This window comes from Poromitra crassiceps (assembly GCF_964638095.1).
Source record: "Poromitra crassiceps genome assembly, chromosome: 25".
NCBI classification, from domain to species: domain Eukaryota; kingdom Metazoa; phylum Chordata; class Actinopteri; order Beryciformes; family Melamphaidae; genus Poromitra; species Poromitra crassiceps.
Genome location: NC_139649.1, coordinates 18,170,805 through 18,196,381, shown reverse-complemented (window position 1 = coordinate 18,196,381; position 25,577 = coordinate 18,170,805). Strand labels below are relative to the sequence as shown.

At 45.4% G+C, this 25,577-nt stretch overlaps 1 protein-coding gene across 1 annotated transcript in view; it reads left to right on the top strand.

The window, feature by feature from the left end:
* chl1b (cell adhesion molecule L1-like b) overlaps positions 1 to 21,768 on the top strand; it is a gene marked incomplete at its 5' end in the record, with an annotated part of 30,329 nt that extends 8,561 nt beyond the window's left edge. Inside the window, 15 exons of the mRNA XM_083660527.1 lie at positions 738 to 849; positions 1,130 to 1,296; positions 1,375 to 1,540; positions 1,636 to 1,760; positions 2,103 to 2,204; positions 2,555 to 2,752; positions 2,980 to 3,050; positions 3,864 to 4,086; positions 6,586 to 6,701; positions 6,976 to 7,192; positions 7,329 to 7,451; positions 10,234 to 10,413; positions 17,581 to 17,715; positions 19,025 to 19,097; positions 20,958 to 21,768. Of these exons, the coding sequence (XP_083516653.1) occupies positions 738 to 849; positions 1,130 to 1,296; positions 1,375 to 1,540; positions 1,636 to 1,760; positions 2,103 to 2,204; positions 2,555 to 2,752; positions 2,980 to 3,050; positions 3,864 to 4,086; positions 6,586 to 6,701; positions 6,976 to 7,192; positions 7,329 to 7,451; positions 10,234 to 10,413; positions 17,581 to 17,715; positions 19,025 to 19,097; positions 20,958 to 21,165 (2,216 nt within the window). The 3' untranslated portion in view covers positions 21,166 to 21,768. The remainder of the gene's footprint in view (positions 1 to 737; positions 850 to 1,129; positions 1,297 to 1,374; positions 1,541 to 1,635; positions 1,761 to 2,102; positions 2,205 to 2,554; positions 2,753 to 2,979; positions 3,051 to 3,863; positions 4,087 to 6,585; positions 6,702 to 6,975; positions 7,193 to 7,328; positions 7,452 to 10,233; positions 10,414 to 17,580; positions 17,716 to 19,024; positions 19,098 to 20,957) is intronic.
* Between the last annotated feature and the right edge of the window lie 3,809 nt (positions 21,769 to 25,577).

The window sequence follows — 25,577 nt, the reverse complement described above, 5'->3', positions numbered from 1 at the left end:
TGGAGAGCTGGTGCTGATGCTGGCATATGCCCGTTAAAGCACTGAGGAGCACCGAGGTGCAGGTCTGTCTGCGAGCCGTACTCCTTCACTCAGGCTAGCTGCTGTCCCCGCGGCGCAAACAAGCCAGCGTCACACCATTTATATGCTAACAAGTTCCCCCAATTCCATAAGACAAACATGTGCTGCTTTTACAATGGCAGATAAAAAGAGAGAGAAAGAACGCTGCTCCCGGTGGCTTTCGGGCACAAACGCGGGGAGTTTGCTCGCGGTGACACAGGAGTTAATAAAGCTGGACAAGTCTCTGAATGCTAAGTCCCAGCTGCTCCCTTTGTAAACAATTAGGGGAGACGGACCATTTTAATGGGAGGCTTTGGCTACAACTGATAAGGTGCATTCGCCCGGCTAACTCATTACTCCATTGTTTCTTCTTTGATTTCATTTTCACATTGACACATTTGTGACAACCTGACAGCCCAGTAATTTTCTTACACAAAGACGCCGAGAATTAACACAGAGGAAAGGCAAAAGCGTTCACCTCATTTTTGCTGCTATTATCTACCTCGTTCCATTCTCGTTTCATTTAAACTGCAAACGTGCTCCTGCCTCCTAATAGCCTGTATAGGCTCATGATGTTAAGGACCACACCCGGATTACAGCATTACAGCATTACCATTTCTCTGTCAGAACTGAAACCTTAGATGACTGACTCAGATCCGCTCCACTGCCTCTTCTTACAGATCTACCCCCCATGATCTTGACCAACGAGGGTGAGGAGTACTCCGCTGTGGAGAGGAACGGGGTGATCATGCACTGCAAGGTCTTCAGCTCTCCTCCCTCCACTATCAGCTGGTAAGTCCACAGTGCACCAGCAGAGAGCACTAGACCTCAACCAGTTACATACATGTACATGCAGTCCCTCTGTATACACGGCATGCTTCTTTATTGGGGTCTCTGCTGTTTCTTTAAAGCAAGGCAAAGTAACACTGTCACCCAACACTCTCAATGTTCTATTCACTGTTATCTTCGCCTCTCCCTCCTCTCTCAGTGCAGTGCTAACTCGTTTAGTGTCTAATGTCCAACTGAGAGAATGCAGAGACTTTAATGGGTTTCTTCTCTGAATCTTCTACAGGAGCAAGGACGACTCCTCGGGGTCCGTGGAGGGACCGAGGCTTACCGTCCACGAGAACGGCTCGCTGGAGATCTACAGCGTGGAGAAAGAGGACACGGGACAGTACACGTGTGTCACTAGAAACACAGTGGGAACGTCCGCTATCGATGCCTTCCTCTACGTGAAAGGTAAACAATTCGAAAATGCGTTTTTGCAGCGGGCTTATAGTCCGTGAAATGTAACTAATACGGTTCTGTCTCTGGAAGATCCCACCAGAATAGTCGTGTCCCCGGAGGACCTGCGCATCTTAATAGGTACCACGGCCGAGCTCTCGTGCCTGGCGGAGTACGACAAGTCCTTCAGCAACGACTTTGAGCTCCTGTGGGAAAAAGACGATATGGAGATAGCCCTCAACTACACCGACAACTCCAGGTAGGAGGCGGCGGCACATTCTTGCGGCATCGCGGCCGGAAAGTTGGTGCTCGTGCGGGTCAATATCGTGTCTGCCTTTTTCTGTCGATACGTAGGTACTTGGTGGAGGACGGTATCCTTCGGATCATCAACGTGAGCCACGGGGACCAGGGCGTGTACACGTGTGTGGCGAGAACTCCGGTGGACCACGCCACCGCCTCGGCATTGCTGATGGTGTTGGGTGAGAGAAAACATACTGTGTAGCAACAAGATGGCCGCTAAGGTCAACGGGATCCGTGACCCCGAGTTTCTGTATATTCCAGCGGGGATCGATATGTCAATAAGCCAAAGCAGAACCACGCAGACCATGACTTTTATCAGTGTAGCAGCACAATATTGCTGACATCTGGAGAAATAGTCGGCCTATGCAGCGATGCAGCTCAGCCCACGTTCTCTGACATTCAAGAGAAGTTGGTGAAACATCTCCCCCCTCTCCCCCCACCCGCTCTTTCCTCGTCCCTTCGGTTGTAGAGATTTGATGCGTCTGCTTTTTCAAACCTATGTTGTTGTGGTTGGTTTTCAGATGTCCCCGATGCACCTGAGAATTTGGTACTATCCGAACAGAAGAGCAGAAGTGCGAAACTGAAGTGGATCCCCGGGGACGATCACAACAGCTCAACCAGTGGTAATAGGAGCATCCAAGTGTGCTATATCTCTGTGTATATAGCAGGCCGAATGGGTTTCCTCTTGCAGTATTAGCAGTCTCCGCTAGTAAATATGCCACACAAATCTTTGGGCCGCGTAGCATCATCCTTCATGGAAATGGACTTAGTAGTGCTCGCTACTATCTTATAAAATCGGAGTCCATTATCGATTCATCCAAGCATAAATTATGATTTGTCTCCTGGAGCAATATGCGAGCCTAAAGCAGGGTCTGAGGAGTTTTGCTGCACAGCTGGTGGCTAGATAAGCAATCCGCTGGCAAGACCCTTGGTGGTGAGGGACTGCTCTGATTGCCTTTCCGCCTGTCAACAGAGTTCATTATCGAGTACGAGGAAAGCCAGCGGGAGCCGGGAAACTGGAAGGAGCTGCTCAGAAGTCCCGGGAAGGAGAACTCAGCCACGCTGAAACTTCACGCCCACGTCGACTACCGCTTCCGTGTGTCCGCTGTCAACGCTGTAGGGAGGGGGCGTCCCAGCGAGCCCACAGAGAGATACCAAACCCCCCCGGCAGGTCCGAGGCCTCCCTCTCTCGTTTTTTCATTGTGCTTCTTGATAAGGTCCTCTAGGCTACTTGTGCTGCCAACACTGCTGCTCTCTGAACTTTATAACACTCAGACCCGGTACATAATTGATTCCACTCTTGTTGAAAATCTGGTCCCTTGTGTGTCCATTTCACTGGAGATTTCTTCCACTAACAACTCCGATGCCGACAAAATCTATATTCCTTCTCCTCCGCAGCTCCTGACAAGAACCCTGAAAATATCAAAATCGAAGGTCATTTCCCACATGAAATGGATATCAACTGGGAGGTAAGAAATGGAGTCTGGGCTCTTAATATGCCGTTACTGCAAACTCTGTAAATGTGGGCTACCTCAGAATAGTGAATTATTCACATCTGCTACGGTTTTGTGGAAATCAAAGAATCTCTCTCAAACAGAACCGAGATGAGGTTTTATCAATGTTTCATACGCAATTATCAACGGGCATTTATGAAATAGAAATACTCCACTTGTGATATTTCACTCTGCGGTTCACATGCTGGAGAAAAGCTATTTTCTGGGATCACTCCGGATGGGTTTTCAACGAGAGCTGCCCGTTGTACTGCTTTGATTAGAAAGAGAACGGGGAAATCTATGAAAAGGGAGATTTTTCTTTCAACACATACAGTCATATATTCTGCTTTATTGTAGAAAGATGAATCACTCCGTCACTTTATTATCTGCTCGCCCCTGTCACGGTAATGTAGCTCTCCCACTGTTAATGATTTTCCTTTGTGGGTAATGGTATCTCTCGTTCTGTTTCTCGTGGTCAGACCTCGGGTGAGGAGAGAAATCTTTTCATCTGCAACGTCTTAGACAGACCCTGTATCAAAAGAACGTCTCGCCGCTGGACCAAGTCTATTGTTCCATTGTTTTAGGAGATAGTAGGATCAGACACAGAGTCCCGAGAGTTCCGAGTAACAGTACAGTTCACTCGACAAAGTAATCCCACGGAAGCTGTGACATTGAGCGGTGAAATACAAAAAGCCTCTCATGCAATCGCTCAAGTCCCCGTGAAAGCCGACGCATCATTTTTCTTACTTTTTTGTTTTGGCTGTTTCTATTCCCTTTTCACCCATTTAGCCCTTGTTAGCCATTGAACACCACGGCCCTGGGCTGGAGTACAAGGTGAGTTACAGGCGGCAGGACGTGGAGGAGGACTGGCAGGAGCACGTGACCACGAGACATTCCTTCAGAGTGAACGATACTCCCACCTTCGTGCCCTACGAGATCAAGATCCAAGCCAGGAACCGCCAGGGCTGGGCCCCCGAACCCAAAGTAGTCACCGGCTACTCGGGAGAGGACTGTGAGTTGGCGATCTTTTGTCGCGATAATGATATCACACCTGCAAGTTATGTGACTTTATATTTCAAATGAATGAATTTAACATTTTTCTTTAGAAGGCATTTGGGTCAAAGGAAAGCGGTGGCACGTCGTCCATCCCCCATAACTGAGATGTTAGAGATCAGTGTTTCTCAACGTGGGGGGGGGGGGGGCACCAGAGGGCCTTCAGGGGGTTCCAGGGGGTCTCCAGCAAATCGAGGAATTGTTCAACTTCAGCATTATTTCATTTACAAGAAGTTAACACAATTAGAGAATGTAGAAGAATGACTGTTTTGATGATTTCTCTGTTATCTCTACCTACAATACAGCCAGTCAGGGAATTCAGGACAAAATCATATCCAACAATAAAACTATTCTCAGATTTGCGTCCGAGAGACAACATCTCATCAAATGGGCTGCGTGGCTGTGATGTGTAGTAAATTAGGGGTCCTTGATATGAAAAAGATTGAGAATCACTATTATAGATTCACCCCCGTCTACACAAATACATTCTGGTGTCGGATATGGACACTGGCATGAGATCTCCTCCGCCCACAGAACTGACAAATCGAAAGTTAGAACTGACGAATCAAAAGTTAGAAGATCTGACAAACTGAAAGTTAGAAGATCTGACAAATCGAACGTTAAGAGCAAAAGACAAAGTGTTCTGAGCATCAGCCAGCAGGCGACCCACTCAGAGAAAGCCAGACTCACCGGCATTACATCTATTCTCTCTTGTGTCTCTCTTTCATGTCTTTTGGTAAAAAGCAGCACCAACCCGGCTGGGTGTGAAAACGTTGGTCTGATTTGTTTCAAATCGCCTTTCGTTCTGCTAAAGTTGATGCTTCCAGCAGTTAGATTTGGTTAAATGTTTTTTAACATTGTTAAAAGGTCACTTCAGGTCATAGAGACAGTCGGCATGTGTGGGAACGGCCACAAAATGTTACACGGCTGGCGCGCGAGTGGGGTAAAACCACCCATATATCTCAATGCGCTGACTCACCAAAGGAAGGTGCCGCGGCTCTAACTACAGGTTTGGGGATTCTAGAGCAGAACACAAGATGTTTGTTCGGATGTGCGTTTACTGCGGTAATTGAATTCCTGATCGTGCCTGCCTGGGCTGGACTAGCAGTTAAATGCTAACTTTGCTGAATGGATAGAACGGCGGATTTACCCCACCCTGACCACGCCCCCAGCCAGGCTGAGCCAGCTGACCCAGCGTCTATGACGAGACATCGCCTCAACCTATGCCTCAGAAAATGTTTATTCCCTTTAGTTTGATCGTTTTACATTAGCTTTTCTCTAGAAAGGATCACACGTCAATTGGAATGCAAATAAGGATGTTTATTTAACAAATATGAAGGATGAACAGGGAGTAGCAATGGATGTGGGATGGGGGAGATGTAGGTGAATCCTCTGTGGTGCGGGGAAGGTTTCGTCAACGGATCCGCCCTGGCTTCCAGGCACGGCTGCAGACCCCCAGGGGCCCTGTAGTAGAGACAAGAGGAGAGAGAGAGAGCGAGAGCGAGAGAGATTGAAAGAAAGGGGAGGGGGGGTGGGGCATGTAAACGAGAGCGAACAGGTATGCTGAGCAGGTGGGCATTTAAAGGGAACGACATGAAGGCGAGTGATTGAGGTGTGGTCCTGCTCCAGAAACTTGCTGGATAAGCTTCAATTGTTATTGTAGGTAGAGTCCTTATTTGACTGGCTATTGACCTTTTTCACGAGCCATTATGTGTCTAAAGGCAGGATGTAACACAGGTGCAAGCAAAACATTAATGAGGGTTTCCAACTTCCAATCCATTTAGGTGTTCCAGTGCCTGGGCCCTCGTTAAGGTTTCGGTTGCACCTGTGAAAAAGGCGAATGAATCTCTAATAGGTGTTGAAGTCGTAGTAGTCGTAGTAGCTAGTCGCAAAATGGTGTTTACACTGTAGTTGTTTGTGTGTTTTTTTTTGCCTCGCTGTCTGATGTTTATTTCATGTTAAGCTGTTACTTTGTTGACTGTTTAGTGTTGAATCATTTTAGATAGAGTATGTTAGCATGATGAGTAGGGGTGTCACGATACACTCAATTCATGATATGATACACAATATTGGGTTCACGATAACGATACGATATGATATTTTAACCATATTTTTTGCGATCGATTTGTAAGTTGAGGGGGCATCCTCCACGCTAATTTGAGTCATTTCACCATTTTCATCCTCCGTGTCTGTAACGTCCCTCGTCTGTTCAAACAAAGCAATGAAAAGGAGAGCGAGCATGCAATCAGATGCAGATCAGTGCCACCATGTTCAGCTTCTTTTTCTCGCGATATGAGATTTCATCTCAACGATACGTATTGTCACGTTTTGATATCGCCATATATTGTGGGACGATATATTGTGACATCCCTAATGATGAGTCAAACTGGCCAATCAACTGGTCATTGCCAGGCTTGATTCAGCATAGATTCTAATATGTGTGTGTTTGCCTGTGCAGTTCCCTCTGCCGCACCTGATGATGTAGCTGTGGAGGTGATGAACAACTCCGTGGTCAAGGTCAGCTGGACGCGTGTGCACAAGGACAAGCTGCACGGACATCTGGGAGGCTACAGGGTAATACGTCGAACACAGCCCTTTGCTTTTAGACACAGTTTAAAAGGAATGACCCTGACCTCGCTCTACCTGTTGGCTTCCCTCACCCCACTCTGTCTCCCTTCCTCTGGCAGCTCAGCGTTCCCCCGCACACACACACCACCCGGCAGGGGGGGAATACAATAACACTCATTCAATATTCTCTCCCGCATATATACATATGTATGCTCTGTAAGCCTGATCTGTAGCAGCCAGTGTTGAGCACGGCTCTGTTGCGTCTCCGTGTCTGATGCAGGTAAACTGGTGGCGTCTGCGGAGTCTGGCAAACGAAAAGCGAAAAACGAAAAGCCACGGAGACATGAAGCACGCACTGGAGATCCCCGGGGACCGGAGCCACGCCGCGGTGCCCGGGCTAACCCCCTTCTCTGAGTACAGCCTCATCGTGATGACCTTCAACGGGCGGGGCAACGGACCCGGCAGCCACCCCGTCAACTTCAAAACCCCAGAGGGAGGTAGGATTGTTGGAAAACAGCGTGGAGCTTTTATCGATTCACAACGACTGAAGGGAGAATCTAACAATAGCCGGGGGGAAACTGGTTTGCAGAATTTCACTGCTTACTGTCTGTATTACCTCCTCTGCCCCCGCAGTCCCGGAGAGAAATCCTGTGTTCCGGGTCACAGATGTCCAGAAGCACACTGTCTCTCTGGCCTGGGCCCCTCCACTGGAGCCTAATGGCATTCTCACCCGCTACCTCCTGGAGTATCAGCTGAGTATGTATCTGGACGACCTTATGCCTAACTTCAGTGGCCAGCATTAAAGAAACGCGGTGATGCCACCATCTTGCCACTAGGAGATAATGTTGTCCTGTTGTGTTTAATACTGTTGATATCACACTGTTTCTGTTTAGCCTGCACCTGGGTCAAGAAAAAACGAAAATTGGCTACCGACTAAAAACACCGACCATATGTTGACAGTTCAGTTTGAGAACTGAACAGCCTCGCTGTTTGAGAAACGCATCCTCGCGTTGTATCGGTTCGGTTGTGACCCAGGCGAGCGTGTTGCAGTAGGGTCCGTGTTTCAGGAAAGCAAGGTGGTGGATCTGTGGCTCACGGCGATTGTCTAAGAAGCCCCTGATCCTCAGTGAGGACAGGAAAATCATTGTGTAGCTCTAATAGGGCCGGGGTCAAAGTGAGGTCACAGTGTGTGTATAGGAAACATGTCATAGTGGTGTCCCACTGGCCTGTGGATCATGATCTTGGCCCAGGCAGGCAGTGCTGACCAAGTCCACTGTGTCACAGCCTGTTAAGGTCTGGTGCTACTGACCCCTACCTACCATCCCATCCACAGGGGACGTCATCACCACCACGGCTCACGGGCCCAGGGGAACCATCAGGGAAGAAAGTCTGTGCACGCTTTGCTGTCCTTAGACTAAAGTCACGATGAGGCTAATGACGAACTTCCAACAACGTCTTTGTGCTGCATTTCTCGCCTAATTGGGTTTGATTTGGCGATTGCACAAAAGGGCCAAAATGTCGTAGAGTATTTCAGGAGAGGACGTGTTCGCTGTGCCGGTGCAAATAAAGCTGATGGGACTCTTTCAAGTGCAACTTTTTTGAAGTCCCCTTGAAGGAAGTGGTGTGTGAAACGTCGAGGATAATGCAGCCAGCTGTCAGTATGGCACCAGCGACACCAGCTGAATCTCAAGGCTGCAGCACAGCTGTTCTGAGGTGAAGCCCGTCTTCACAAACGGGCCCTTAGTCGCTTCACATCTCACAGGGAACATAGGACGGCCTGTTGTAACATCATAACTGACTGAAGATTGTCTGTAGGGACTAGTGTGTCTGTTACTGTAGGCTGTCCCCAAGGAGGATCAGCCAAACTGCCAAACTGAATTGCTGTTGCGTCACAGAAGGTCCTACTAAATGTTGAACAAGGACTCCATTTACACCTGGTGTTAAATGTAACCTGTGGCGGCTTATCTTGATCTGGATTAGAGTTCACCTTTATATCGATTCCCTAATAGAACAGGCTGCTGACATACAGTACAGTATTGGACCGGTATTGGCCTTTTTAACATCAGCCCATCAGTATCATCCACTTCTGGCATACCAAAACATCCCCATTTGTCCAGAACACTTTACTGCGAGTGCAATTACAAAATAGGGTTTCTATAGTTTTACAGTGCCATAGTTTTATTATCAGCAGGCTTTGGTGCGCGTATAATTTTGTATGAGCTGTCTTTCACTTAATTTGTAATTGCATACTTCTGCAGATTGAGTCCATTTTAGAGTGTCTTTCATTAAATGTACAATTCCTGCAAATTAGAATTGTATAGCAATGTCTTCAAAATTGAGCAAGTGGAGTTTGGGAATCTACGTAAGTGGGAGTTCTTGCTGTTATTTTTCTTTTCTTCCAGTTAATTCACTCTTTCTTCCCCCTAGAGCTAAATCCCCATTGACTGTTGCCACCATCACTCTCCGATTTCAGTCTTGGACCACTTCGCACTATATAATTACAAGCCTAATGAGACTGTGCTGGACCAAATCTAACACATTTCGAAAAAATATTGCTCTAGAGTTGTCGGGAGGCCCAAAGTCTGCAGCCCTGAGCCCATTCACACTACAGGATAATCTGCACCCTAATTTGCATCAAGAAAATTCATATTAATGCAAGATGTAAACACACCCAGCACACATTGCATTTGGAATGCGATGGGATGTGCCAGATCACCTCCGGCCTGGCTGGCATTGTGATCAGATCTGAGCTAGATTCAGCCAGGCGTAGATACAATCCCTCCAGTGTTTTCATATTAGTGAGAAAGTATCCGCCCCCAGCGTAGGACCATCATCGCCATGCCCTCTGCTCTCTACCCGGGCCTGCCAGAACCACGGTCCAAAAACGGACCATTCTGAGGAATCAAGAATAAACTTGATGTTTGATAGCAGGGTGGGGCAACAGCACTGTCCAGCCAAAACGGGACAGTTGCTAGAAATGTAGTCAAGTACAAATACAGAGCAAAGGTCACTACACCTGACATGTTTGTTTTTTGTTGATATTGAAAATATGCGGCTCCCCAAATAGAGAAATGACATCTGATAACAATGTGGACAGAATGCCGAAAACAAGAAAAACACACTAACTAACACATGTAATCAGATCGATGATGGCATGTAGGCTACACGAGTAAGATAGAAATAAAGTATAGCAAGGATTCACCCGAAATGTCTAGCAAAGCAGACAGTAATAATGATGTAAAATACTGTAGCAATAATAATACTGCTTTATCATTTGCCTTTTTGGCTTGAGACCAGCCAGTGTGGAGAGTTTTTATCTCTCCAAAGCGGAGCACAGGGCCGGAAAGTGATTCTAAAAGGCAGAAATCTCATCATTGTCCCGGCAAAGCACGGCAATCGTTGAGTGTTCGGGATTGATCAGAATCCCCATCAATTACGCTCCGGGGGCCGTAGAAATCGTACTTATTGCCCGTTTATTACCAGGTGTAAATGAGATGCAGATTTCCAGGTGTAATCATTCTGCACTTTGTGTGTTTAGTCAACGACACGGAGGAGGTGGGCAACCTGCAGGCCGTCGACGTCAGCGACCCCAACACCACCCAGTGGATCCTGCGCGACCTGGAGGCCGTGAGCAAGTACAAGTTGTACCTGCGCTCGTGCACCGCCACGGGCTGCGGACCGGTCGTCAGCGAGGAGTGCACCACCACGCCACAAGCACGTGAGTGACGGGGGGACCAGGTGGTGTGTGTGTGTGTGTGTGTGTGTGGGTGGACTGCGGGTGCGTTCGTTTGCCAGGCGAGGGTGATGAGAAAACACATATTATGGGGTTTTGAGGTGCAGGGTTCAGTGAAGTCGATGACAAAGCCATTCCAGTATTTCAGAATGGCGTTGAAGTTGGGGAATATGATATATGCTTGGGCAGCCACGCTTTTCATATCTCCATGTAAGTAATTCTCGTGGATAAACAATTTCATAGCGGTGTGGTGGAGGTTTTCATTTGTCACTGTCACGAGAGAGCAAGTGCCTATTGATTGGACGGAGGGTGTGAGCTATGAAACAATCAGTTAAGAAAGAAAATTGCTTTGAGCAGGGGGAAACTGACGCGTTTGCTATTGAAGTGTGTAATCATGAAAGAGTTGGGGGTAAGTAATCATAATGAGCTGGCTTCTAGCATGTAATCTTTTCCTTTCAATTATATGTCATTTGTTGAGGCATTCCATACCTCAACCGGCTCCAACTCCCCTGTCTATGAGATTGTAGGCTGCGGCGTGAATGATTAGACTGAAATGAAATGGAAAACTTTACACAGATTTTTTTACCCAAGTGTCAGGAAAATGAACTGCAGCGGTGACAGATATGTGGGCGCGACGTCTACAATCATCTCACCTTTTCCATAAGAATATAATGAACCACAGACTGGCAGAAGGCAGCACGTAGCCGCGAAGGGGGGTGGTGATTGGGGATGGGCTACCAGTACCTTTGCTTAAAAATGGCAACGATTATGTAGTGTTTAAGATTGTTGTGGAAGATTTCTCGCAATCAAAGAAGGAAACTTAATTGGCACTTAGGTGTTGTTTGTTTGCGTGTTGAAAAGCCAGAAAACTGATTAGAGGGAGTAGGACTGTGATTTGTGTGTATTGAACTGGAGTCTGGTGGAGTTGGTGGAGTTGGTGGAGACCCGTTCAGATTTGAGCATGAAAACTCCTTCATGCCAACTGCACTATCACCGTCTGTGTGTGTCGGCTCCTTGTAGTGCCTATTCTCTGCTCACTTTCTCCACGCTACTAAAAACACGTGTACTGCTTTTGGTGTTACCTTTGATCGTGTGTGTGTGTGTGTGTGTGTGTGTGTGTGTGTGTGTGTGTGTGTGTGTGTGTGTGTGCAAATGAAACAATTCTCCATGTCTGCTTAGCAATGTGTTGCGTTTCCTCTCTGTTTTTCTCTCCAGCCACCACTTGGGGTTCCACTGTTGGCCTCAGTATGTAGATCTGTGTTCATATAGGGTTGGACATTTCATTGTCAGATTCTGTTGCAGGTCATAACCACACATACTGGAAAAATATGCACCTTAAACTTTGAATTAACTGCACTAAAATAAATGGCACTACTTTGCGGCCTTATCATTTTTGTTTTTACATAATCAAAATTTGCAAAGCATTATTGCTGTGTGTTGATATGACATGTTCAACAATCTGTCATAATTAGATGAATTAGCTATTGACTGCATGGCTAGATTTTAGAGATGATGACAGGTCTGGTCTGCCCTAGCTGAGTAAACTGTAGCAGGGTTTTGAGTCTTAAACAGCTACGACGTGATATTTTGCCAACGCAGAATTAAAAAGGTCCAGACACTCAAGCTCATCTGTGGATAATTGACCTTGTCTGCTGTTTGCCCTTGCCAACAGCAGAGAGCACTGTGATGCCTCCTTTCATTAGAAAAATGTCAACTTCTCCTCATATTCTTTGTGGCTTCCTCTGCGATAGCAACGGTAATGAGTAAGATAATTATAAATTCACATTAATCATGGCTCATTAGTGACTGTAAACGAATGTTGACTTTTATCCTAGCAACAGCAGACATGTATAACTCAAGCAGAGGAAACAAATGATGCAGTGACAGCTTCATTCCAGGAGGGGCACCAGACAGCCAGCCTTCCATTTCATTATTTGCAACAAGATCACCGGATCATAAAGTGAAAGTGAAAGTGAAAAATCACACCCGCTCTCGCCCGGCTTTATGAACGAATGGCATGTAATGTACAGAATGTTGATGATAGTCCTTTCACTATTTGTTTCACGTGTAGACGTCTAGTCGGGTGACTAATTTAGAGCACTAGCCTCCTAGCTGCAGATAGCATGCGTACTACTAACACTACCGTAACTAGACTGTCGCATCCCACACGCCACTGCAGTCCAAATTGATAACCACAAGATGTGTCTTTCTTTTCAGGCAAGTCAGCTTCCACCTCACCTCCGAGCGCGACAAGGTCCCCCTTGGCCAAAGCCTCTCGTCCCACCATAGGTAGAGCTGCAGCACATTCAGACACACCGGCCTCAAGCCACAGAGAACCATGAAGAGCAAATGATGATGATACAATGTTTATAGTCCACCGGCTAACAGATCCATTGAATTGTTTGGTAGGAGACAAGTGCATGCTAATGGAAAAAAACCTTATTCATTTCTCTTGCTATACCGTGGGGAAATCCATGCGAGCAGATCTATACCCCCGACCCAAAGGTGTGGGGCTATAGTGTGTGTGTGTAGTCATTTGAATGGGACAAATATGTCTAATTGTCAATGATTGATTTGTTGGGCCCCAGTCCCCCTCCTGTACACGACAATGTATTGACCCGGCAGTCACCTGACATTTCCCTGTAATCTTCAACCGGGGTAAACAGCAGTGCTGCTCTGGGACACGGAGGCAGCAGCAGCATCCGGGCCCAGAGAAGAGAGGAACGTAGGACCGTCCTCCTGGGCCACATTAGGGACGTGTGAGCTTAGTACTGAGAGGGTGATATTTACACGACGCTGAGATAAGTGGATAAGTGGATGCTGTTGAAAGCCTCCTATATCAGAATATTTTGTGGCCTCTCCGTTTTTAAAGAGCTTCCTGACTTTGAAGGGGCGTCGCCCAGGGGCACGGGGCTCCCTGCCGGGCCAGCAGATGCTTTCTGCAGCGTTTAATCGCCGGCTGAAGAGAGCGGTGACAAACCGCCAACGCCAGACGGCCGTGGGATATTTTTAGTCTGGGGGCTATGTCACTCCAAGTGGTCGCGCAATGCCAACGCTGGGAATTACCATAGTTGTATAAGACTAATCCATCAACATTAGTCAGGTGATGTCGTTTGTGTTGGTTACTTGGGATGGACACCGCAGACGCAGGTGTGTGTCCTTGTGTACTTGAATGATCACCTGAGCAAATGATGCAGCTGAGCTGGAGACACGCCGGAAGATTTGCATGTTTGCCTGCCGCGGGGAAATGAAGTGGATTGCGCTTTGTCGACCGGCTCGGACAGCTGCTGTCAAAGCATCCTGTTCTCATAGGAACGTAGCACATTATTCCCTATTATTATTATTAGGTGTTCTTCTTCTGTCAGTGTATCAACGCACAGAGGCTTCATCGCCTGCTATGTTTGTGTTGTGTTTAGATGACGTTTGGTGCAGATGAACTCTGACTGAAGTTTAAGCAATTCTTCTTATTTTTTAAATATATATATATATATATATATATATATATATATATATATATATATATATATATATATATATATATAATTATTAAAGGCCAGACAAGGAGTTTAAATGGCTCACATACACAAAAGGCAGATTAATTGAACAGAAGGTAAAACTTCAATGGGCCCCATGGGAATGCTGGATCAGCGCAGCAGCAAACAGTAGGGTGCAACAAAGAAAAATAGAGCATAAATGACAAATAGAATATAAACATAACTCACAAAAACTGACAAACTAAAATTTGTTTTCACTCAAATTTGTGAATGAAAAGGTTTGAGGGTGAGCAACGTCCACCAGTATAACACGAGTAAGAGTAGAACTTGATACAAAGGAAACGTGAGTGCAGCATGACAATCTACCAAAAACATGAAATATACATAGCATGAAATAAGTTGAAAAGACGATGCAAATATCATTCAAAATGCAGTACATGGTGTTGATGCTAATCCCCCCTTATTGTTTTCACATGAAACTATTCTGAAGGCCTCAGTAGTTGCTTGTTTTATCTATAGATTCTCATTTAGCTTTGCCGGCGCCACCTGTGGTTCCATTTCCATATCCACATCAGTCTTGTCATGTGTGCTGTTGTGAGATTCACCTGATGTCTCTCCTGTTAGACCTAATTGATGTCTCCTCGTGACAGTGTTAGGGAACAGAAGTGCATGCCTGGCACTTTCACAGAGGTGTGTGAAGTGAGCCTCCTTTAGCTGTGTGATACCAACACCCTCAACTCTTTCTGTTACCCCTTTCAGACTGAGCTCCACCCAGGGTTATACCCAGGTAATACCAAGGTTATACCCAGGGTTATACCCAGGTTGATTTTGTGTTTGAAATGGTCAACCCGCGCTGCTCGACTCGGCTTTATGATGGCTTTGATCTGCTCGCTCCTCTACGAACCCTTCTCTGCAATTTCTCTTCTGTCTCTCATCGGCTGTCAGTCCTGGGCCTGTTGAATATGAGCTCATCTGTTAGTGACAACTTTGCAAATATCAGCTGGATTCCTGGAAGAGAGTACACGGATTCTGACTTTTATATTGCATATTATGAACAACCGTAAGCCTATATTACCTTTTCATCCCTTGTGGATTTCTGGACTACGTCAGAATGATTTTGTTTCAAAACTACTGTATGTTGAAATGGCTGCTGTGGGCGCTACAACTAACACCTGTAACTGATGGAGAAAATGTAAGTTCCATTGGCTCATTTCATCATCAATAAGCAATAACTGCATACACAGTAGTTATTGGTATGAGTTATTAGTTATAAATGCATATCACATAGACAAAGACAATACAGACATACTACATAACCTATAAGGCACCTATAAGCTCTTTCTATCTCACACTGTGCACTGTCATATGGCAAATGGTAAATAAATGGCCTGCATTTATATAGCGCTTTTATCCAAAGCGCTTTACAATCAGTAGGTAGTCTACATTCACCCATTCATACACCGATGGCGGCAGGCTGCCACGCAGGGTGCCTACACACCATCGGGAGCAATTTGGGGTTCAGTATCTTGCCCAAGGACACTTCGACATGCAGACTGGAGGAGGCGGGAATCGAACCACCGACCTCTTTGATCCAAAGCGATTAGTGGACAACCCGCTCTACCTCCTGAGCTACAGCCGCCCCAAATGGTGGCTTATGATAATATATTATGGTGGCCTTGCAGGGCTCAGAGTTGCCTTCAAAACCTGCGTCAAGACAGATGCAGACGCAGGTTCACATAGTTACATAGTATTTCATTCCATTCTTAAATCCCATTCCACATAGACAGACAGCTTATGTCATTCTGGCCGTGAGCAGAGGACAGTGACAAGCTCACTCAGACATGTGGCCTTGCTGGGCTCCTGTCTTCTTGGCTACAGCTCCTCCTGTCCTTGCTTCTGTGAGCTGGTCAACACAGCTTGTGAAGAGATGTGAGATATGTGAGAAGACAGTATAAAACCTTTGACTGTGTGTCCTTCTGTACTGAGCTCCTGATCTGGAAACAATAAGCAAGCTTTTCCGAGTCTCTGTGCAAATGGAAATCTTCTGCTTGCAAAGATGTATGTTTGGCTGAATACATTTATGTGTGAGACAACTTTCTTGACTCCTGGCTTTATTATTATTTTGATCTCAAATGGTATTTATCTCAAAGCTGCCCACCTTCACTCTCGGCAATAGAGGTGTTGCTTTATAAAGCAGGAGAAGATCAATTCCATTCTACAACAGTAACCTTCTGTGTAATGTCTGAAATAGTCATTCATGTCTTTTGACTCATACTCTAATGTTAGTGGTGTGTTCTCCTACTAACACATCCTGATCGGCATTAGCTCGGGAGGTAGAGCAGGTCGGCCAATGACTCAAGGGTTGGCGGTTCGAATCCCGCTCCCTCCCAGCTGTTGTCGTTGTGTCCTTGGGCAAGACACTTAACCCTCATTGCCTCGTATGAATGGGTATGAATGTCTATGAATGTTGGTGGTGGTCGGAGGGGCCGTAGGCGCGAAATGGCTGCCACGCTTCCGTCAGTCTTCCCCAGGGCAGCTGTGGCTACATCACCCGTAGCTTACCACCACTGGTACGAATGGTGTGAATGAATAATGATTCCTGTGAAGCGCTTTGGGTGTCTAGAAAAGCGCTATATAAATCCAATCATTATTATTATTATTATTATTATGATCATTCACCTTCTGCAGAGGTAACGGTATTCGAGCCGCTAAACATCTCTTCCCACATCATTGAATACACTGTGCGCCTTATGACTCACAACTGGGTTGATTATTCTCGTACTTTTTAAGATGTTGCCAGGAGGACCAGGTCCAAAGCGGGAGGGAGGGACAACTCCTCCAACTAGGGATGTCACGATACTAGAATTTCTACTTCGATACCGATACCCAGGAAAATATCGATACTCGATACCATTATCGATACCACGCGGCGGGATGACAACAACACATCAAGAGGCATAAAAAAGAAACCAACAGATGGACGGACAGACGCACGCTTCTCCATAATCTAGGCCTGATAAAATTCACTAAAAACTTTGACCTTACACAGCAGATTACACCTGCTCTAGTCATCAGCCTATCAGAATACTTTGAATTTATTGAAGCAAAAGATACCCACCAATGACAGGGAGGGAGAAATCAGCGGTATGTTTGATTTTTCATTAAGAGAAAGCACTGCTGATATTGATACAGTTGCAAATGAGTATTGTATCCGTTTCAAATTTTTAGTATTGATACGTATCGATACTATCGATACCTGTTGCAAATGAGTATTGTATCCGTTTCAAATTTTTAGTATTGACTTTTATCGATACTATCAATACTTTTGACAAGCCTACCTCCAACAAAACCAAACTAAACTGACTTCTCATTGAGCAGAGAGGGGGTGTCCTTGAGTAGTGTCTCTCCCCTGCCTCGCTGGGATTTGATGTAGCCGTGTGAGGACTCTCTGAGATGAATTACATTTGTACAGCGTCCCCTCACTCGATTAATTAGACAAGCGGATTAGCTGTTTAATATTAATTTTGGAGCGTTTCCATCGCGGCCGCACAGCGCCCGCCTCTGCATCAGATAGGCTTTGTCGATGTAAACACTCAATCAAGTGTCCCCGATGAAAGGCCAAGGCGAGTCAAAGTCACCGGGCTATTGTTCTCCTCAGGTCTGGCCAGCAGCATCCACGGGGGAATCTCCACCCAGGGCTGGTTCATCGGGCTGATGTGTGCCATCGCTCTGCTCACACTCATCGTGCTGATCGCCTGCTTCGTCAACAGAAACCGAGGAGGGAAGTACGCCGGTAGGTGTTCACTCACACTCGCACGCCTGGCCACCGCCACCACCACACCCCCTGAATGCTAACTAATTGCTGCTGCGAGCTTCATTATATTTCCATTTAGGTGTGTGTAGTGTTGCCCATGAAAGAAATTATAAATCATTCCGGAAGCCATTACGGGAATATGTAAGCCGATATATTATTTTTATAGGCCTCGCACGGGCAGGTTCATTTTCATGCAAATTTATACGGAAAAATGAGATTGTGTATTGATAGGGAAAATGTGCATTTCTGTTGACGACATTTGGATTTTGCATTATTTAGATAGGCGGTTTTCCAAACAGCATGGAATGTGCGATGTGCCGCGGCCGCGCCGTGCCGAGGCCGTATGCAAATGCTGCGCAGGGTGGCTGGCCAGGGAAATGATGACATAAGCTCTGTTGGTATCTTAATGTTATTCCTCTTATTGGGGACATGAGAGCCCTTATCGGCTTTATTATTCACAGCTAATGGCCGGCAGGTTGTCGCCTGGGCAGCCATCGCTTCACGCGTCAGCAGAACACGACCAAAAACACATCGGCGCTTCTGTCCCCCTTTCATTCGTTCCTCTTCTCTCATTAACTTCTCATTAGTGCCATTGCCTCCACCTTTTCTCCCATTTGTCACAACAAGCCTTGTGTTGCTCTTATCAAACATTGCTCACATTAAAGGAACACTCCGCCCATTTTCAACCAGCTTTGTATCATTAGAACATCAGTAGTATATCAGAAAACTGTAAACGGTTTTGAAGTCTGTCATTTAATTTGACAGTTATTGAGTGTTAAAGTGTGGACCAGTGACATCACTGGTCCACACTAACTCAAATGAATAACTCATTAACTCAAATCAACTCTCAATAACTGTCAAACTATTTATCATTCGTCTAGTTTGACAGTTATTGAGAGTTGATTTGAGTTAATGAGTTATTAATTTGACTTAACACTCAATAACTGTCAAATTAAATGACAGACTTCAAAACCGTTTACAGTTTTCTGATATACTACTGATGTTCTAATGATACAAATCTGGTTGAAAATGGGCAGAGTGTTCCTTTAAGCACTGCATACTGTAGAAGATTGTCCTTTATTATTCTCTTATTCCAACACTTTTACTTTAAAAATACGTCATTACGCTGCCGTTACAGAAGACTAACGGTACCCTGAACTTTTATTATTCAGAGAAAAAGGCGCAGGGAGTCGGGGACTGAGAGTAGAACATATTCAAACAGCTTCACAATGGAGGGCAGTCGTCTCTTGAGGAAATCGCTGATATTGTGTCTCCATTTTGTGAGCAGTAAAAGAGAAAGAAGACCTTCACCCAGACGTGGAATCCCAAGGCATGAATGACGACACATTTTGTGAATACAGGTAAGCTTACTGTAACCCTATCGGAGCGCTATTCTACCCGCCTCGCTGCAATTCACGCTCGCAACAGGGCGGTTTCGTGTTATGCTGCCGGCCGTTGCCTTTTGATGCTCTTGTAAAATAATCCTATCTTTGCATTTCTCCCCTGGTTGAAAAGACAACCCCACACGCACGAGGTGGACCCTCACAGGCACCCCTGTTCCCGACATTTGATGGACAAAGTATGTAGTAAACAGCAATAGGATCCCCCGTGTTGCTGTTTATGCATCGGAGTGACCCCCTTTCCTTTGTGGGGCGTTTGTGATGTTCGACTCAGTGCTGTGTTGGTGTTGCTGCTGGAAATCTCATTAAAGTGGAAGTGGCTCATTTGCTGCTGTTTTGTTTCTGGATGGCGCTAAACGAAGGCTGCCCAGCACACAGCAGGGGGTTCAAAGCAATCAGTGTAATTGAACGCAGCTCGTCTCCAGGCGGTAATATCTGGAGCCTGGCATGTGTCATTAATCTGTTAGTGGTCCAATTCATAACAGTCTACCACCACAGTACGGCTCGCAGTGCCATTCTCCAATCAGCTACATCTGCAACACCACAACCGATCTTGATGTGACGCAGGTCAGGAGTAACTCCAAGGTGACAGGCATTCACTTGGAGTGTTTTTTCCAAATATAAGGCTCCGTGAACTTTAACCTGCGTGGTGATTGCTGTTTGCTGCTGACACCTTGAGTTAATCGTATTCTATCACTGACCATTTAACACCAGAAAAGCCAAGATCGAGTCTTGAAATAGGTCAGCTTTCAAAATGTCCCCGGGTGTCTGGGTAGTCGTGCAGCGGTAGATTCCCTGCCTAGCAACACGAGGGTCGCAGGTTCGTGCGCCCGTGTTACCTCTGGCACCTTTTTCACAGCAGCCAATTTGGGTCTAAAAGTCAGGGTAAACACAAGTGCAACAAAAACATGAATTAGGGTTTCCAATTTCCAATCCATGTAGGTGTTGCAGTGCTGGGGCCCTCATTAATGTTTTGGTTGCACCTGTGTTTACCCTGCTTTTAGACACATGCATGTGTCCTGGTCGCTGCACTAGTGCCTCCCCTGGTTGGTCAGGGCACCTGTTCAGGCGGGAGGGGAACTGGAATAGCACGATCCTTCCATGTGCTACATCCTGCAGGTGGAACTCCTCGCTGTCAGGTGAAAAGAAGCGGCTGGCAACTGCACATGTATAGACCCTTCTCACGGGGGCCATTTTGTGTCAAAAAGGCAGGGTTAACACAGGTGTAAGCAAAACACTAATAAGGGTTTCAAACTTCCATGATTGGAATGTGGAAACCCTCGTTAGTGTTTTGCTCGCACCTGTGTTTATTCTGCCAAGTACAATTGGGGAGAAGTGGGGGGGTTCGAAATAATGCAAGAAAACAGTAGATATAATTGTATTTACTCTCTTTCATTCAAGGCTTGTTAGCTGCCTCTTATAGCCCCTAAATCAACTTGGCCTTTCTAGTGTTAATACATTAATACATCTCCCAGTCAAAATGCATTGTAAGATTGCAGCATGTGCAGCCTCAACATCAGCACATATTTAATGTCCCCTTCAATATCGCATTTCTCTCCCAATCATCGCTTTGTCAAATATGCATTGATGCACAAATAAGCGTTAACAATTAAGAGCTGTCTCGACCCGTGCATTTGTGCGATTATTCCCCGTTGTTGGGCGAGAGGTCGTGTCAACGCCATTGCCAATCACAGGGGCTCATCGTAGAGAGGGTCCGATAGCCGGAGCCCACGCCCCGTCCTCGCCAATAAGCCATAGAGTGAAGCCATGGGTGAAATGAGGTGATTCTAAACCCGCTGTGCCTCCGCTGTGTCGTTGCAGCGACAACGATGAGAAGCCGCTGAAGGGCAGCCGACACTCTGTGAGCGGAGAGATCAAAGCGGGGGACAGCGGGGAGGACAGCCTGGTGGACTACGGCGACGAGGACGCTCAGTTCAACGAGGACGGCTCCTTCATCGGGGAGTACGCCGGGCGAAAGGAGAAGAGGGCGTCGGCCGAGATCAAAGCCACCGCTCAAACCCCGGCGTGAGGGTGCGCCGCCCGCCGCCATCCATCCTACCTGGACAACCATTTTCATTCCTATCTGCTGGGAGGGACAAATAAACGAAGGGGAAAAAGACATTATCTACCCGTTTTTGTGTCAAACGTAATGTGTCACTGTCAACTGCACTGCCATCCTCATTTTATAAAGCTCTGTTTTATTAAGTTGTATCAGAATGGCCATTACTAAATAATGTGTATATATACTGTATATTATATGTGTGGAGTGTTTTTTATTACTGGAGGGGAGAAGAAGAAGAAGAGAAAGAAAGAGAATGGGAGAGCTTGGCTTTTTCTTTCGTTTCTTTTTGTAAAATGCAGCTATAGTCACTGTTTGTAAGAATGTTAAGAAGGAAAAGAACAAATCCGTTCCTCGTTGCACATCATTTTCTGGAGCTTTGCCTCTGATGTCATCTTGTAGCAGACAACACAATTATGTGGGGATACCAAGTTGATATTTTTCAATCGAAGCAAATATTGACATTTTATATTTGAAATGGATTCATTAAATATGATGTAAGATGTGTATAAAGGTTGTTTATTAACTTATTTTCTCCTGTGGGGTTTATACCTGACTTTAATAACAAGGCAATTTAGAGACTGGCTAAATACATATCATGAACATCTATTCGGAATCATGAATCTCCTTGTGATGTTGGAAGGCAATTATCTTTTGGGTGTTGTGCCTTGTTTAAAAGTATTTGCCAAGAAACCATTGGACAGTAGGCCTCTAATGCATCATAAATCTAAGTCAGTGCTATTTCAGATTGCAGCGATATTAGAAACCAGACTTGGGACACATCAAATCCATTACAGATTGCTATCAACTTGTAACATAATTCACTGGACCACTCCAACAGTCACTTTGCCTTCAGAATATTAAGTTACACAATTTATTCCAGTTTATAGACGGAATAGTGTTAGGCATTGCAATCCTGCCGCTACCATTAACCATTATTCCAAGAGATGACACAAACAATATTTTTCCTGTAATCCCCCCCCTCCCCCCCCCCACTATAAAGGACTGAGTAATACAAGTAGCCTTTTTTCTGATTACAGTGTTTTATAGTAACTGTAATAGATCATGGGTTTCTTTGTAGCCAGATAACTAATCTGGATGCATGTAATCTGATTATCCAACTCTGCTAGTTCCCATACCTGTATATCTTAATGTTACATCAGTCTTGACAAGACACTGCATATCACTGTAGCTATATATACCGGCATTCAAAACATCATTGTCATGTTCATCGAAAATTAACATTAGCACCGCAATCAGCTAAATTGCAACTTTTGTAAAAAAATTCAGCCATTGCATGTTAAGAATGTTGATTGGTGTTTTTGATGTCATTAAATTGCGTTACTTTCTTACACCCTGGTAATGGTCTGACTGCCTATTAGGCCACAGGCATCACTGAAGGTAGATTATTAAAAGAAATCTCCTCTACACTTACTGTTCCTCCGGTAACGCTTTAGAATACAGCCCGCAACTACAGGGTAAGAAAATCTGTACTTACCCTGTAAGTACAAAATCTGAATTTATGGAATAAGGGGGTAATAAAGGCAGACTTATAAAGAACTTATACTGTAGGCCTACCTATTCTTGTAACTACCGAGGACCTATTATGTTGTTACAGGGTACGTATGACCTATTAGAAATAATCATTTAAATGTAATTTCAATTTAGGAGAACTTATACTGTAGTTATTCTGTAACTATCGGGTAACTACAGAGACGCACGCAGGCTGTATTCTAAAGCAACATTAATTCCCTCCTAGTTACATGCAATTACAGGGTAACTACAGGGGTGCAGGCTGTATTCTAAAGCAATTAATTCCCTACTTACATGTAATTACAGGGTAACTACAGGGGCGCAGGCTGTATTCTAAAGCAATTATTTCCCTACTTACATGTGATTACAGGGTAACTACAGGGGCGCAGGCTGTATTCTAAAGCAATTAATTCCCTACTTACATGTAATTACAGGGTAACTACAGCGCCGCGGGCTGTATCCTAAAGCAATGTTAATTTCCTCGCACTTACAACCTCCGTTTCTTTTTTTGGTCTACAAGTTTTGTCGGCCTGTCCCCAGAGTTTGCCTGAAGGCTTTCCGTTTGTTTTTGAACTCTGTTAACATTCAAAACCCCGGGGCGTCCCAGTGGCTCACCTGGTAGAGAGCGTACCACTAAGGCTCAGTCTTTTGCGTGGCAGACCGCGGGTTTGAATCCCACACGTGGTCCTTTGCCACATGTTATAATTCTCCTAAATTCCTCACCCGCGCGCCCCTGTAGTGACCCTGTAATTACATGTAAGTAGAAGGGAATTAACATTGCTTTAGAATACAGCCTGCGCCCCTGTAGGTACCCGGTAGTTATGGAATAACAGTTATCCTAAATTGAAATCAAATTGAAATAATTGTTTTTCATAGGTCATAATTATGTATGCTGTAACAACAGAATAGGTACCCGGTATTACAAGAATAGGTACGGTATAAGTTCTTTAGAAGTCCCCCTTTATCGCCATTTTCCATGTTGAAAACCATTAGCTGTGTCGGTGAACTACCCCCATAAAACATTGCCTAAAGTGCCATAAGGCTGAATGGCCACACCACCACCGCCCCGTGGCTTCAACTTATTTCTGCTTGTTATTACTTTTCACCTCCAATGTCGACCTTAAAGAATGCAGCACCCGCCTCCAGGGTGGGAATTACATGGAGGCCATGTCTGCCGTGGCCCCTCCCTCTGGCCGTGATGCCCTGAGATCCCTATATAAGCGCACCTTGGCAGTGCCCTGCTACCAGCCTGCTACTGTCAGTTGCTTTAAACGCATCAGTGGTCTCAGTTTCATGTAGCCTGTCCTATGCAAAGGATGTGTAATTGGCTCATTTTAACACACATTTCAGAAAAATCGCTCTTCACGATGCCAATAGAGCAATGGCCTTTGTGCCCTCTGAATAAAAAGGGAAATGTTTTTTAAATTGTCGTCATTGTAAAGGTATGTACTGTGGGTAGGCAAGTCATGCAAGGTCTCCAAGGTTAGCGTCTTGTTTGACAATACTTGCAGCAGAAGTGAATCATGAGGAATAAAAGGAGAGGGTTCAGCCAAACTCTGGAGCAAGGAGAGCACTGATGGTGTCTGATAGCAGAGAGTGGGGAACAGAGTGTGACTGTGAGGGTCCTTGACCTGCTGCTTGGGTCACAGCGTTCAGTGCTGCATTCTTCTCACGCAGCGGCTAGCTCTCGTCTATTTAGCGGCCTTCAGATTCACCATAGAGGACTTTCAGATGACGCAACCTCGGCAACAATAATGTCAACAGCTGAATGTGTTTCGAACAGCAGGCTACATCTTGTCCATCTCAACAGAATCAAAAACACATGGTTAATTTTGGTTATTTATTTATTTATTACCAGGAACTGCCAATTCACCAGAAATATTTCTGATCAATTTTGTGTTCGCTTTTTAAGGTCTGATGGACCAAAACGGCTATCATCCAATAAATATTTCTCCAAAGAAGAAGGCGAGACAGTGTGCCGGAGCTTTTTTTGATTGTTTTGGTTATAAATTACATTTTGCCATCTGTTTGTGCGCAGCCACTTCTCCTCTGGACCTCCATGATGGCGCCGGGCATCGGTGCTGAGAGTTTTGTGACACCGCTGCAAAGCCTCTGTATTCTCATGGCATGGCACTAACACTGCCAGGACTATAGGGCTCCATTCCCACTCGTGCCGAATACTAAGAATGTGCACACTGACGACAGTTTGGGAGGAAAACAGCACCCAGCTTTAAACATTAATAACTTCATCTATCATGCTGGAAAGAACCAGAGATGATGAAAGATGAAAACAGAAGCGATTATCCACGGTCCACCATGGTTTATTTTGTCTAATGAAGGAAAATGTGATTCAAAGCAAAGTGCCTAACATGAAGCCTCACAACCACAGCAAACTTGTAGAGAATACACCTAATAACACAAGGTTTCAAGTAAGATGTCAGGTCAAAATTTCCAGAAATCCTGCTACATAATTGTGAACAGATGTGAAGGTTTTTAAGACTTGAGCTGTTGAAATTTGACAGATTTTCACAATTATGCCAGCTTAGAAAGGTGGGAAAATGCAGACACATTGCTTGTCGCTCCAGCCTAAAAGTCAAATAAAGTAATTTTGGGGGAGCTAATGCCACATACAGTAGTGGAGGCCTAGGCTTTTACAATCCTTTTTGTGATTCAGCATAAGGAGCTAATAATCCGTCTATAAAACAGCAAAAATGAAATTGGAACAGCGGCAGTGCAGTAATGAGTTTTTGATGCTCATAACTTCATCTCTTTTCTCACAGCGTTTAGCTTTATGCGTGTGGACTGGCCCTATGGTTTTAGAGACTAACACCATGTTATTATGTCTGCTC